Below are 15,968 nucleotides of genomic sequence, written 5' to 3' on the forward strand. Positions count from 1 at the left end.
GTGTTGCATCTTGAGCAATGATTTAGATTTGGGAAAACAGCAACTAGCAACGAGAGAAGATTAGAACCAAACAATAAAAAGGAGGTTTTCTTTTCTTCTGTTTCTACCTGGCAGGCCTGCTCTAGCTTGGCTTTGTCTGCTAGACTGCAAAAGGGGTGCAGTTCCCAGAGCCCCATGGGTTTGAGGTGTCTGATGGTTTGTTAGTCCCCTCCCCCCCTTAATTAACTGAAAACCTAGTTGGTTACCCACTGGCTGAGTGATAGTCCTTCCCATCAAATTCTATAGCCATAAATGCATCCTAAGATGCTTCCGGAAGTCCTGCCCATGTACCTACCCTCTCAAATCAAAGGTCTCGTGCTTAGCAGTCTGTAGGAAGTGAGTGTAAGCTGAGGAGGCAGAGTTTATGAAAGGCCCGCAGTGTGGGCAGGGGTAGCAGGGAAAGATTGGGTAACATCTCACTGGGGTGCCCACAGGCAAGGCCAAGGTTTCCAGCTAGAAAAATGGTGGAGCAGATACAGCACCCATGGAGAAGCAGCTGCCAACCATGAGGAATGTCCCTTTCGTTTGGCAGAAATATGAGTTCCTTGTCTGTCCCAGGGGAACAGCTGGCATTGTCATCAGGGGGAAAATGACACCCTTTTAGAAATGAGGGCATCGAAAATAGCGATCCAGGAAGGATGCTGCACTCAGAGCATCCTCTGAGTCATTTTCTGGATGCTGTTTCTCAAATTAGTTCTGTTTTCCTGTTATTTCTGTGAGATTCCCCTGTTATTGTCTACAAATCAGTGCATAATGAACTCCAGAAGTCAAAATCAGCGTGCAGTGGAAATACAGTAGGGGAATCAGCCTGCGCTCTGCCTGGGTTGGGGGCTGGGCATCGCACTGTACCCAATAGAAGACACACCTCCAGTGGGCGCTGCTTGGGGGGACATGAGTGTGTACCATAGCCGCTTTCTCCTTTGCCTGAACCAGAATTTAAGGCTCATTTTTTGAGCGGACAGCTCTGCTTTTGTCCACCTCATGCCACATCTCTAAAAAAAAAGTCATCCCAGAAAGTCCTGAGGTGCAGAGGTTGGAAGTAGGGTCTCTTGAATTAGTCGAGCTTGTGTGCACGTGGTGGGTCCAGCCAGCACTTACCCACATTCCGTAACAGCATCAAACATCTGCTGCCTCAGTTCACAGTGAGACTCAGAGCACTGCCTGACCTGGGTCTCAGGACAATGGAGGTTATGGAGCCAGTTAGAGGAATGGCCGACTTACAATACACAATACTTTTATTGTTGTGTCCTTGTGATTACTATCACTTTGGTGACACCAGTTGCCACCGATGCTGAACCAAATAAATTATGGTTTGTGGGCTTTAAAGAAAATAGAGGGAAATTGCAAGTCAGAAGGCCCCAATCATCAAGCAAGAATGTGGATTAATTGCTACTGGATAAGGGAATTATTAAGTGAAATCGGGATTTGTCTCACTTCAGAAGATAAAGAGGCTCCTGAAGCTGTCTTCGCTGCAAAGAGATAGCCAGGTTTTGACCTTATCTTGTAGGAACACCAGTAATTTGAAGTGTTCAGAGTTAGCCCAACCCGTTTCCTGAGGTCCACCCCTTGCTCTTCTGGCAGAGACAAGGCATGATTCCTGGTGTGTGTGTGTGTGTGTGTGTGTGTGTGTGTGTGTGTGTGTGTGTGTGTTTTTCTTCCTTTCTTCCCCCCTCTCTCTCTCTCTCTCTCTCTCTCTCTCTCTCTCTCTCTCTCTCTCTCCCCCTCTTTCCTTTCTCCCTTTCTTTCTTTCTCTCTTTCTTCCTTCCTTCCTTTCTTTCTTTCTTCCTTCCTTCCTTCCTTTCTTTCCTTCCTTCTTTCTTTCCTTCTCTCTTTCTTTCTTTGCTGGGGTAGTGGGGAGTGCTTATAAAAGAGCCGGGAGACTGATGTCTGTGAGGGTGGCCTGGGGTTAGCCTATGAAGAGATGCTCACCGAGGAACCTGTAGGTTGGACCCTCCAAAGCCTGATAGCAGGAAAAGGAAGGTGACACAGGATTAGGCTTTCAGGAACTCTGCACTCAGCCACCAGAGGATGGCAAAGGGCTGCTCGATACTCTTGGTCTACACAGGTGTTTTCTGTGTTAGTGGAGGCAGATGTTCTAAACTGTCCTGAGAACCCACTGGACTGCTTGTCTTGGGAGTGAAGGTGGAATCAGAGGCCTGTTGATCCGTTGCCTGTACTCCCTCCTCAGGGTATCAGAACTTCCTTAGGAGCAGAGAGTGTGTGGAGGAGAAGAGAGGGCCCAGACCCTTGCTGTTTGTTAGAACCAGCTGGAAGCTTCAGAAGAGTGGCAGCTGCTCCCTCTCAGCCCCCCCCCCATCCAGGTTCTGGAGGGTGGAAGCAGCATGTCTGATGTGCTCCGTCTATCCTCGTACAGCTTGCAGGTGGTCTTGAACTTAGGGAAAACCAACTGGAGGTTAGGCCACAGGGACTCTGTTCCAGGCCTGCAAACTCTAGTTGTTTAACTTGGTATAGGGCATTTATTCTCCCTAATAAATGGGATTTGGGCTTCATTAAAGTAAGGACTGTCAACCTAGTTGATGTCTAGGGCTATACCTTAGTTCTACAAGGGACCCTCAACCAGAGCTATCCTGCTAGACATCTGACCCACAGTCAGCATAAGGGATGCTGTGTTATTTTAAAGCCTGGTAGGTTTTGGGTGGCTAAGGCCTTCTTCTTTGGGGTGAGCTATGGTATTTTGTGACCGTTGGCATCTACATACTAAACCATGGGATGAAATCTAGGCAATGGTGATTGCTGCATAGGTTGGGCCCAAGTCCATGCTTGTTTTGCATCTCTGGTCTAATTTACCATGACCCACCAAAACAGCTTTAAACGTCTTTGCTGTTGGGCGATGAGGTCAGTAGAGGGCGCTGGAGGGACACCACAGCACAAAGCTGCCTTTTCTGTTCCCTGTTCTGTCTTGCTGCTCAGTTCAGTGACACTCTGCATTACTCGTTCACTCAGACCACCAAGACCCTCCGCCTAGGTGACCATCCAGCTGCAGTCAGCTTACGGCCAGGAAACCCAGGGCACTTAGTCACCAAAGGGTTGTTCCTGGGCCTTCTTCAAGGAGGTCTGGAGCACGGTGTTAGGTAGCCCATACTCCTCCTTATGGGACTGACCCTCAATATAGGACACTTTAGGCCAGAGTCCTCTCTACACACCTATGGAGAAATCCCATTGTGTCTGTGCTTTTTACACTGTCTTCCCCATCCCTTGGAAGACACAGGAAGCTTACCAGCATCCTGATCTTGGGTCAGCTCTCTGGCCTTCTGTCTGGTTCTCCTTGATGCTGTCTGTGTCCCCTGTGGCTGTAGCAGACATGCCTCTTGGAGCAGGCTTACAGCCCAGCGTTCCTGGCTAAACCAAGTAACTTGTTAGTCACACGGAAACGGCTATGTGACTCTCATTCTTGACATATCAGTAGGCTTTCCTTCTTCAGGCACTTGGCCAACATGACCGAACCGTAGTTCCAGGCTTTCTCGGCCTTAGCTATGGAACCAACAGGGATTCACCAATGTGTGTTTAAAGGTATAGTGTGATTAGCCAAGTTCATTCACATCAGGTGATCTTCCTTGATCCAGTCAGCCAAGGATCATGTGATATAAACATGACTGATGGACCTTTTCTATGCTGAATGGATGGACCAGTTCTGTGAAAGGCTTGAGGGTCAACGGATTTGTCAAACTATACCCACTGCAGGTGGCTACAGAACCATTGGCAATGCCAAGGCATTGGAGGCCATGGGTCAGTGTCTTCCTATTTCTTGGTGTCCTTGAGGTACCAAGGACCCGAAATAACAAAGCCATATGAAACAAACCAACGTAGCCCAAAATTGTAAATTATAGACCACTCTATTAATAAGTACATTAGGACGCTGCAGAAGACGTTTTGTGCCCAATTGTCCTCCACGTGGGGAAGTGAAGATTCCACACAAAGGCAGAAGTTATTAACCTTTCCAGTCATCTTTCATCTTATCTAGATCCAGAAATGAGACCAGACTCTCACATCCTCACTGCCTCTCATTCCTTCTAAGCTGTGGCTTTCTTGCCTGGGGCTCTAAGAAGCTTTCCCCACCTCCTAGGATGTTTAGGGAAGAGCCTTGTGAGGAGTCTATGGGCTTGGAGCTGCTCCTTGATGAGGAGATAAATCAACGCTTGACAAGAACTCAGGGGAGCTTGGGGATGATCTAAGAAGATGGGGGGAGGGAGCTTAAAAAGTTAATTTTCCCTATGAATGATCACAGGAAAGGACGGTTTTAATGGTGTCAATAGGAAGCACAACAAGCAACCTTCCCTGGGAGCACACGGTTATCTTAAGCAAGCTGTTCACATGTGTTGGGACTATGTGTGCAGAATTAAAATGGTTCTGCAAAGCTATTTAATGATTCTGGTTACAAAACTAATTGCTTTAAATAAAAATCCTTTTCTTTGATTAACATGGTGTGGCAGCTGAGGCATCACCGGTGCAGAGATTTGTGGGCCAGAGTGGGAGTCCGTTCACATATGCTTGAGGGGAATTTAAAGACATTTACTTTGGGTACTAATGACTTCAATTAAAAGAGAACATGTCACTTAAAGTAAGCAAGCCTCCAATCTTTGCATTGAGAAATATAGAGAAGGTCTCATTGATTTACCAAAGTACACTTTCCATTTTAAGCCCGGCTTGAAGTCTGGCAGTGGATGGCTGTTGCCTCCTATTTAGAGTGATGGTTCTTAGTGGGATGGAAGAAAAGGTTGGCTAGAAGAATGGATGCAGGTTGGGTACTGGCCAAAACACTGCCCTCACACATGGTAAGCTGTTTAAATTCCCTAGAGCCACCTTGATAGAATTGTCTGTGTAAAACACAATCACTTGTTACACTGTTTTGTTTTATTTTGTTTTGCCGTATTCTTTCTTTTCTCATTTATTTATTTATTTATTTATTTATTTATTTATTTATTTATTTGATATCTCGATTGCTGCCCTCCCCCATATAGTCCCTCCCCTCTCCTTCTCTGAGAGAATGGAGGCTCCTCCCCCTTGGATATACCCCTATCCTGTCACGTCAAGTCTCTACAGGGTGAATCCTCTCCCACTAAAGCCAAACAAGGTAGCCCAGCTAGAAGAACAAATCCCACATATAGCCAATGGCTGTATACAGTGGGATAGTCCCCGCTCCAATTGTTCAGGACCCACATGAAGACTGACCTGCACATCTGCTACAGATGTTTGGAGAGGCCTAGGTTCAGCCCGTGTATGCTCTTTGGTTGGTGGTTCAGTCTCTGAGAGCCCCAAGGGTCCAGGTGAGTTGACTCTGTTGGTCTTCCTGTGGAGTTCCTATCCTCTTCAGGGCCCTTAATCACTGGTTAGATTTTTGTTGGCATGACCCAAAATAATCACCTTGGAAGAGTGAATGCCAATTGGAGAGTTACATCTATCAGATTGGAATGTGGGGGCTTTTCTTGATTAGTGATTTATGTGGGCAGGTGCCACCCCTAGGCTGGTGATCTTCGGAGTTATAAGAAGGTAGGCTGAGCAAACCAATAAGCAACATTCCTCTGTGGTCATTGGTTTAGTTCCTTCCTTGAGCTTTTGCCTCAGTTTCCTTTAATGATGGATTATAAAATGTAAGGTGAAATAAGCGCTTTCCCACCCCAGTTGCTTTTGGTCCTAGTGTTTGTAACAGCAACAGAAAGCAAGCTAGAACAACCGTGTTGATTGAAAGAACTGAAATCGGTGTCTTTAGTCCCTGCTTCCCACCTACTGACTCTCCATTTCAGAAATCTGTGCAATAGAAATTATGTCTACTGTGTCTTGTTCTCTGTCTTGATTGTCTGCGTCTGGCTGGAGATACAGTTTAAATGTCTGGGAGCAGAGCTGATACTTGGAAAGTAATGGGCCACGTCAGGACCAGTTTAGATTTCAGGAATTTTGCTTCCAAGTGATGATCCATGCAGGCACAGGATAATTTTCTTTGCCCATTATTGACAGTAGTGGAATGTGCTAGTGTAGACAGTCGGAGGAGTAGACAAGTTTGTGACTGGCCACCAGGGGTCGCCAGAGAATTAAGAGGGCAATGGATAAACCGGGCCTCCTTTCCCTCCTCTCCCACTCCTCTTTTTCCCTCCTCTTGACCCGTCTGTTTGTGTAGCCCGGGATGTCACACTTCTATCTTCACTTCCCTAGCGGTGGGGATGGCAGGCGAGTCTTAACACCGCCGCCACCGCCTCGTTTGTTATCTGTGCACCAGAACCGCTCAGCCATGGACTTCATCCATGCGTAGGCGTGGATCCCACAAGTCTAGGATTCCTCCGCGCCTTCGCATTTCATCGCTTCTTCTTTCAGTAGCGCTCGAAATGGTTTTATACTCAGGCCCCTGACTCATTCATAAAGGGTTTCTTTTCTTCATCATCCACCAGATAATTCTTTAGCAGGGGTCCATCCCAAGACATTTTAATAACCACCTCAAAAGCCCTGCCTTTGATTCCTCGAACACGCGTTCCCCTGCCTATCTGTCCACATATGTAGCCTCACTTAGCTGTCTTCCCACCCACCAAAAACAAAACACAAAACAAAAACAAAACAAAACACCCCAACCCCCCCCAAAAAACAAAAAACAAACAAACAAACAAAAAACCAAAACCCAACCAGAACTGACTCTTTAAAAAGATACACGAGACACTGCCTGAATGAAGTGTTATGCCCAGTACCTGCTGCTCATATGTATAACAACCTGTGTCTGCATGGAGACACAGAGAAATTAAGGCATGTACTCAAGAACACACAAATATTAAAATAGCTACATGCAACTCCAGTCCTGGCCCTGTGGCTCTCAGAGTGCATCCCCAAACTCCACCCCCCTTCCCGGCTGTGAGTAGGAGCTAACCCACAGCTTGAGAGAGCAGACAGTGTGTGCTAGTAGGATGAATTTACACACTGTACTGGATACATGCAGCATGGTGGTGCTATAACTCACTGCTGTGGAGAGACACCTACAACCTGGGGTCCAGTGAGAAACAGCAAGCTCTCACCACTTAACCTTGTCTACAGCATTTGTGAAGCCCCCGAGTGGAGCATGCACATGGCCTGTGCACAGACAAGGCTCCTCAGACGTGTCCATGATGAGTTTAGGGAGTGAGACTTGGGATGGCAGGGGGGCAGTTCTTTAAAAATGATCTTTAAAACTCCTTAATTCAGAATATGTCCTCTAGAGCTGAGAGATGGTGGGGTCTGAATTCACCCACCATCAAACCTAAGGATCTGACGGCCCCCTGAGCTATGTGGCAGGAGAGAACCAACTCCCAAAACTTGTTTATTGACGCTCATAGGTGTGCAGTGTAAATAAATAAATAAATAAATAAATAAATAACACGTGATAAGATTTCAAAGGGAGTACCCTGTTTGAAATATAAAAAGTATTGAGGAAAATTACTTTAAGCTTTGAGATGGGAGAACTAAATATCTTGAATCTTAACTATGGTAAGATTAATATTTCCAAAGGTCCGAATTCCATCCTACCTAGAACTAATTAGCAGAAGTTCCTTCTTGCAGTGGCCCCCACGTTTGCAGTGAGGTTTTTGTTCAGGACGCTGTCATGGGTTTTTCCTCTTCCCTAGGAGCAGGGCCTCACCTCTCAGGTGGGAACTGGATATGTCACAGAGGATTATCTGTAAGAACTTTATGCCACTCATGTGGGCCATAGCAAGTATTGTCTATCATGGTTACAGTGCCATGATTCAGCATGCAAGCATGACCTGCTATGGCTGACTCTTGGGTCCACAGCGTGAAATAGCACCTTCATATCGCAGTACCTGATTTAGGCATGGCATCAGCGCTTAGGCTGCTTGGCTCACTGGAATAGGTAAGGCTTTCTTTACAAACAGGTGCTTCCGGGGCTGCCGAGCGCGGAGGAGGCAGGTCAGCTGAGGTTGGAAGCCTGCTAGCTCTTACTACTCCAGCATTCCAAGAATGCTTCACAGCCTCTTGAAAACCCTGCTGGGCACGTTGCTGTTTGACTTGTCCTGTAGTGTGGCCTCTCAGGACCAGGCTATTTTTCTGAGTGTCTAGAGATAACCTTAACCCTTCCAGGTCACAGGAAATTGGGGGAGAAGAAGAGAGTATTGGAGATTAGTTGCCTAGGAGACTGAAAAAAGCAAGCTTCCTATCATCTAGCCTTTTTTTTTTTTTTTTTTTTTGCTTTCTTGTAAGAAACTTCCAGGAAAATTTGAGAGTGCCACCCTACAGTAGGGTGGGACAGGAGGATTACAATTCCTGTGGCTTCAGTCAAGGCAGAAGTCATTTGAAAAGAGGTTTCCACATTGTTTTATTCTACGACCAAGCTTGAGAGCCACTGGTCTACTGCTATATATGAACCTAGGGAGATTCTGAGGGTTGGGCATCCTGAAGTCAATGCACCCCAACACCCCATACTTCCAAGAGGCTGGGAAGAATGGGGATGACTTCCTTCTAGTTCTTCTGGTTTTCCTACCCCTTGTTGCCTGGAGTTTGCTTTCATTAGTGGGTGAATAAAAGCATAGGGGACTGGGGGGTCCTGGTGAGTGACAAAGGTTGGGGAAAGGTTTACTCATATGGATAGGCAAAGCACACAGTGGGTCCAGGGAGCGTGGGGCCAGGTGAACAGCATCACTCCTGTCCACACACAGATTTTCATCTTAGAATCCAGTAAGGCTTGTACTGCTGCCATGGGGAGGAGGTGGGGGAGTGAGGAGGTGGAGGAGACAGAGGGCCAGGCCACCACAGCTCCTTTGTAGGGATGTAGAGCCAGAGCCCCAACCCCACCCCTCACCCCGGTTCTAGGCCTCCCTCACAGCAGCTTGGACACGCTGCTCTTGGGGTTTTCTGCTTTGACTTGATAGAGAAGCTCCCTACCAGACTTGTTTGTGGCATGTCAACATTTGAGGCAGGACCATAAAGGAATGAAAAATAGACCAGGGATGACAGGGCTAGAGAATAAAAACAAACAAACAAACAAGCTAGAAAGCAGAACACTCTCCTAGTCTTTCTTCTATTTGTGGTTTCTTTGAGTGCAGGTCCCCTCTAAGTTCTTAATGTCCACCCGTCACATCCGCAGCTACCATTTGCAGAACACAGCCACGCATCAGATTTTATGGAAAGTGCTCCCCCCTCACCTCCAGTACACGTTGTAAACAAAGGTGCCCATGCCTGTTTTACCACTGTGGAAAGTAAAGTCCACCTTGCTTTGGTCTCTTACCCAGAATCACCCAGTTGGGGACAAGCAAAGCCTGGGTTTACCTCTGGAGAGTTGCGTAGGTGTTCTTCACTCGCCCATGAGACTGAGCTGACTACTGAGCCTCAGGCTGGTAGACCGAAAGCCCAGACTCACGGTGGGCCTCAGCACTTTCTGCTCCCCTGTCCACCTTTGGTTACTATAGCCAATTATGTTTATTGTATCTGAAGGCTCCAGGGCATTTGCTATGTCATTTAATGTCTTGACATTTGGGAGTGGGTCTCCAGCTAGCCCCTCATGACAAAGCTATTCTACAGCTCCCAGGGACATTCTCATAAGTTAGTGTAGCCTCCCACCCACCACAGCCTCCTCACAATGTCCTGACAGGAGGAGTACAGCTAACCTAGGTTTTGGCGATACCTACAATTTGTGTGAGGGACTGGGCCAACTAGGGAACAACAGCAGGCGTTATCTGGTCCTTGGAAGATAGAGCATGCAGATGTCAAGATGCTGTCAAGTTCACAGAAAGACTCCAGCATCTGGGGCACATGTAAATCCTGAACAGTAAAAGGTGACCAGCCTTTATTTATGGTGGAGTGGGAGCCTTGGGGGCCAGAGCCATTCTAGAATGTCGCCAAGGACGTGGAAGGCAGAGCGGCGTGCACTCAGGTGTGCCTTGGAGCATTTTTGCTCACTAGCTTCTCTGTTCTCTCCAGACACAGCCCGCAGATGCCCCAGTAGTCCTCTGGCTTCAGGGCGGTCCTGGAGGTTCATCCATGTTTGGACTCTTTGTAGAACACGGGCCTTATATTATCACAAGTAACATGACCGGTAAGAGATGGTTCGACTGCTTTCCTCACAGGTGTCCTTCCAGCCAGTATCTGCTCTAAAACTAACTTAGAATAAACATAAGAGTCACTAGGAATAGGGGAATGATTCCAAATTATAGAAACACAACTTTGTAGCAATGTCTGTCCAGAAGGAGGAGCCCCAGGATGAGTGTCCTGCCCGGCTTGGTCTCTCTTGAGGATGTGGGTGAAAGGGTCTAAGCTGTTTTCTGCAAGCCAGCTGCTGACTCAAGCATTCTTGGCTTACAAAAACAGTTGGTATTTATTACTATTTGGGTGAGCCTTCTTTCACAGTCCTAATGGTGGAATTATATCCCTCAGCATCCATGGGAATAGAATGCTTTGTGAGTCTGTCACTTCGATGAGCTGTTGCCTTGAAAGCAAAATGCTGTGGGTGAGGCTGAGGTGGAGGAAGGGATGGAGAAAGGGCCTCTGGCTGTCTGTGTCTCAGGGCACACTCTATTCTTGTCTCATGGGGGAGATAGTTTGCTTTTCCTGGGTCAGCATTCAGAGTGTGAATGAGTTTGCGACTCAGTGTAAATGCTTTGGTGCCAGCTTTGCTAGGGGTGTCCTCTTTAGTGTGGGGGAGGAGGAAGAGGGTCCAAGAGGCTAAGTATCAGATGTCGTGCACCTAGGGGTGTAGGACAATGGGTTTTTTCATGTCAGTTCTTCATGAGGTTTTGTTGCCCCATGCTTCAGTCTTGGTTATGTTCAGTATTGCTGTATTGGGCAAAAGTACAGAAGAGAAAGGTCAAGGGCAGGGATGCTGGTCTTCCAGAAAGAGGGTGGTAGAGTGGTGGGGGGAAGGGCAGGGTCCATGAGAGCTCGGCAGGGTTCGCTGGGGTCCAGAGCAAGGATGCCTTGCCTGGCTTATTTTGTTAGAAACTAAGCCCCTTCTTCTGTTTTGACAGTTCTCTCCAGAGACTTCCCTTGGACCTTTACCCTTTCCATGCTTTACATTGATAATCCGGTAAGTACCACAGGATACCACAGAACACCAGTGCCAGCCTCCTGTGTGTTTCCATTCACTACAGCCATGGCTGCATGGTGATTGGTCAACAGCAGCTGCATACACAATGACATTTCCATAAGGTCATCAGGGAACTGAGCTGACCTCGTTAGCTCCTCTAGCCCTTCGATCATCACCCATGTTTAGAGACACAAATACTGCCATTGGACCAAAGCTTCGTGTATCCAGTAGAATTACCTATTATTGTGCACATGCCTCCAGGGTGTGGTGGACTATGCCTTATAGGTTTGCATAAGCCCTCACTATGAGAGACTTAACAAAGCAAACACCTGAGTTATCCTCACCATGAAGCAATGCATTACTGTAAATTTTCTAAAATGTAGTATTTACTTTCTAGATTAGAATTTAATTCATAAAGCCACCAAGTCAGGCACACCTATAATCCCATTTGGAGGTTGGAGCTGTAGAATAATGAGTTCAAGGCCAGCCTAAGCTATATTGTGAGCTCTAGGCTAGCTTAGGCGACATCGTAGGATCCCTCGCATTGAATGTCACCCCTGGGATAAGAGGCGGATGGCTTTTCACTGATGGTGTGGGTTCCCTGTCTCCTGGGTTGTTGCTTAATAATGGATCCCCTATCTTTCATGCAGACTTATAGACACAAAGAGCCAACACTGGTGAGCTTCCCCTCGGAGAGGGAAAGCCTCAGTGATACGTGGAGCGATGGCAGGGACAGGAAGTCAGAGGTGTGGGTTTTGGAATCCGGAAAGCCACCTCCCAGTGAGGGGCCAAGCTGAAAGTCCTCAAGAAACATGAGTCTTCATGCTATCCTCATTTCTCTCCCCCTAAGGTGGGTACAGGCTTCAGCTTCACTGATCATATCCGGGGATACGCCATCGATGAGGACGATGTAGCCCAAGACTTGTACAGGTACGCACGCAAACTGTGGCAGATGGAAAAGAATCCCATGGCAGACTCACTATGGGTTGGTCCTTATTGTCCAACTTGTAAAACGAGGCAGAACATTTCTATGTGCGTGTGTGTGTGTGTGTGTGTGTGTGTGTGTGTGTGTGTGTGTGTGTGTGTGTGTGTGTGTGTGTGTGCCTGTATGTGTGTGTGTATGTGCCTGTGTGTGCGCCTGTATGTGTGTGTGTGTGTGTGTGCCTGTGTGTGTACGTGTGTGTGTGCTTATCAGAATATGTGTGTGTGCCTGTGTGTGCGTGTGTGCGTGTGTGTGCCTTGTGTGTATGTGTCTATGTGTGTGTGCCTGTGTGTGTGCCTCTGTGTGTGTGCCTGTGTGTATGTGCCCGTGTGTGTGTGTGTGTATGTGCCTGTGTGTGTCTGTGTGTGTGCATGTGTGTGTGCCTGTGTGTGCCTATGTGTGTGTGTGCCTCTGTGTGTGTGTGTGTGTGTGTGTGTGTGTGTATCACACGTTCATGTGCGTGCACTCGTTCTTCTGATCTTCCTTACCCTGTTATTGATTATTGTTTACATGGACAGCAGACAAAGTAAACAATGCTAAAATCATGAATGTAACCAATTGTAGTTTTACAACAATTTTCTATAAGACAATAGAGACACAACCCACATTTTCAATGTCTTAGAAGTTTCTGGTTGTTACTAAAATTCTATTTAACTTTGTTCTTGCCAGGAGATAACGTCTTTTCCAGGTGTTTGTCCTCTTTCCCATAGCTGTTGCTTTTGTGGCTTTAGATGTATATTTTACTCTGTAGCTTCGCCATGACTTTTCCAGGCTAAAAACAGTCTTTCTCCTTCATCTTACAAAGTTTGTCTTTCACTTTAAAAAAAGATGTGTGTGTGTGTGTGTGTGTGTGTGTGTGTGTGTGTGTGTGTGTAAAGGTGTGAGCTTGGTTAAAGCATATACACATAAATTTTCCTTTCATTTTCTTGCATTCTTAACATCTATTTTTAGTGCGTTTTTAAAAACTAAGCTGACCTTTCTTATTTGGTCAAATTTTTCCAAGCTATAAATTGCGAACTAAGAACAAGTCTGAGTTCCTCCAGGACTCCTGAGCACCCTTGGATGCTCTGAGAATCTCCTAGAAGCCCCGATGTCCAGTTTCATCTGCCCGCTCTGCTGATTGCCCAGCGAGCAAACCTGGCATCTAGCAGGACTGCAAAGAGAAAGAGTATCTGAGTGACTTCCAAGTCTGATCAGACAGAGGACTGAGGGACAGGCCTTTTGGTGGCTTCCTGGTCTTTATTTCCTGCCAAGGACATCTCTTTCTTTCCCTCTGCTGACCCAGAAAAGAAGATGTCTGTTCTTTAATTTCCCACGTTTCAAGATTTCAACACTTGTATTCTGTTTCCATCAGGGTTACCCAGGTTCCCTACACCTTTGCACCCAGGTACAGTGGTTCCTGGGGCCACATTAGCTGATCCTCCCACAGGGACCTCTTTTAGCCTCTGACGTCCAGTGTGTTTCTCCCTGCATAGCCACAACTGTGGTGCCTGTCCCCAGAAGTCTACTCAAGCACCCACCACCACCAATGACACCGTGAGTTCTCCTGACTGAACATCTACCCCCGCTCCTCACTCCAACCATCTTTTGGCTTCATTGTTTAACTAGCAAAGACTAAAGAAATGTGTCCATCCCTTGCAAGTCAGAGTTTTGCAAAACGCACCCCCCTCCCTGAGGTGGAAGGAAGGATGTTTCCAGCCAGCGGTTGACCCTGTGTGTGGATGTCATGGCTGACATGTGGTCTGTCTCCTCTTGCATGACATGGAAAGAGAACGGGTTTCAAAGTAGCAGTTGTTTATGGCTGTTTCGGTTTCCTTTGCTTCGGGCTCTTAGAACTGGAAAATAGCTAATCAAGAGTAGTGCAGAAAACGGATTTCAGCTGTTCCTTTTACAGTTTACGCTATTCGTTTCCCTTTGTGACCGCATCCTTCTCTCCGGCTTGCCAGATGGGTGTCTGCAATCAGAAGGTTGCTTTGGACCTAGTAAATGGGCTACTGGGGGTTTAAAGAGCAGATCTTTCTTCTCCCTTTGAAAGCTCCCTTCCCCCACTAGTTCCCTTCTGAAGATGAAATTCTATTTTCCTGTGAACAGAGCCCGGCCTGGGAGGAAAGGACTCCTAAAGAGCCATTTAGCATTCATCTTTCCAGTGGCTTTCTTTGTGCTCAGAAACTTTTTCGCTCACGCTCAGACACACTATGGAGGATGCCTCTGAGCCACGGTGGCGGCCCTCCTCTCGGTTTAGAAAAATGTGAATGAAATGTAGTCAGTTTGCTCTCTTGCCTGGTGCTGCTGTCCCCCTGTCTCCCTTGCCCATTGGATATATTCCTGGAGCTGGTGACATAGAAGCAGGCAGCACTCAGCCCCTGCCCTCCCAGAGCTCATGGCCTGGTAGAGCTCCTGAGGTTACCTCCCGGGAGTTGAATGGAGGTGGTACAAAGCTGCTCTCACCCCGTGACAGCCAGGATGTCGAGAACGAGAAAGAGGAGTCGGTCGAGGCAAACTGCGTCCTTTCAAAGAGACTCTTTGGTGACATACTTCTTCCAACGAGGCGTCATCTCCTGAAGTTTCCATCTCCCAACGGCCCACCAAGCTGTAAATCCAAACGTGGATTAACCCACTCCTGAAGCCAGAGCCCTTGGGAGCCGATCACCTCCCTAAAGCCCCACCTCTGAGCCTTGGGGCTGAGCTGTCAACTCTGGAGCTCTGCAAACCTGTGGGATCCAAACCCTTTCACTGTGGACCTCTCCCTCTGAGTCCTGAGCCCCTGAATATCTCTGGAGCTCACATTGCTCCCCCTCTACCAGAACTGACAGAGAGCAGCCACCGGCTCTATTGCACGTGATTGTTCCATCACTCTCTCTCCCTACATCCACCGAAGGACCTTTCCGAAAAGTTACCCGAGGAGTAGTATTCTCCCAGCCACTCCTTCTTCAATGGCGGATCATTCTTCAACCAAACAACCTTTCACTAAAATTCCACTATGGGGAAGTACTTGGCAGAGTTCCAGCGGGGATTTATAATAGAGTCACCTGATACTGGATTTCCGTGCCAGGTGACGTTCGTACCTGAATAAATCACACACACATTTGTGTATCGCACACACTAACATTACACTAAGCTTTGAAAGGCAAGCAGACATGAGTCCTGGTTTTATTTTAAGCACGACCTCACCACATCATTGGGACAGTGCTTGACCTAAGTACGGTTAGATGAGCAAGGTGTGTGTGGTTCTAGCTACTGAATTTACCATTTTCACAGTTTGCTGCTGTGTAAGAACCGTTTACCGAAGACTTTGAGGAAAGAGTCCATGGAAAGACTGCAACAGTGAGATTAAAACAGTAATAGGTTCTCTGCGTGAGCTCTTGATTTAGAAACCTCAGCTATGCAGGTGCTTCCCAGGCAGATGTAAGTGGAGAGATTATCTTCTTCAAATTAGGTAGCTGGATACAGCACAAGATGCCCAGTTAAATTTGAAAGTCAGATAAACAATGATTATCTCTTTATATATAAGTATCTTTCAAAGGTGGAAACTACTGAAAGAAAGACAGCTAACACAGACCTCCGGCTTCACACACACACACACACACACACACACACACACACACATATATATATACACATACATAATATGTTCTACACAATATGTGGACATACTTATGCTTATTTATCTGAACTTTCAGTTTAATAGAACACCTTGAAATTTCATTTGCTGAACCTGTCAAGCCTAAAGGCTCCCCGTCGAATACCAAGGAAGTAAGCTATAAGCTAAAACAGGAGACTTGAACTCGCTGTCCTGAATGAGCTGGTGCCGTTTCAACGAGCAGGAAGAGAGGAAAGGAAGTGTTTTTAGCCTGAAGGTTGCTGAGGGGAGGGTGGAGACCGAACTCCTCTTTTTACCCTTGTTCTAAAGCCAGCGTACTACCAGCCTTAACGTGGAAA

General features: G+C 47.0%; 1 protein-coding gene across 3 annotated transcripts in view; it reads left to right on the forward strand.

The window, feature by feature from the left end:
* Positions 1-15,968, forward strand: part of Cpvl (carboxypeptidase vitellogenic like) — a 103,961-nt gene that overhangs the window by 13,684 nt on the left and 74,309 nt on the right. For all 3 annotated transcript variants that reach the window (XM_032905160.1, XM_032905159.1, XM_032905161.1), the window contains 3 exons: positions 9,946-10,060; positions 10,989-11,047; positions 11,898-11,977. In XM_032905160.1, the coding sequence (XP_032761051.1) occupies positions 9,946-10,060; positions 10,989-11,047; positions 11,898-11,977 (254 nt within the window). The remainder of the gene's footprint in view (positions 1-9,945; positions 10,061-10,988; positions 11,048-11,897; positions 11,978-15,968) is intronic.

The sequence above is a fragment of the Rattus rattus genome, chromosome 6 (genome assembly GCF_011064425.1).
Source record: "Rattus rattus isolate New Zealand chromosome 6, Rrattus_CSIRO_v1, whole genome shotgun sequence".
Classification (NCBI taxonomy): domain Eukaryota; kingdom Metazoa; phylum Chordata; class Mammalia; order Rodentia; family Muridae; genus Rattus; species Rattus rattus.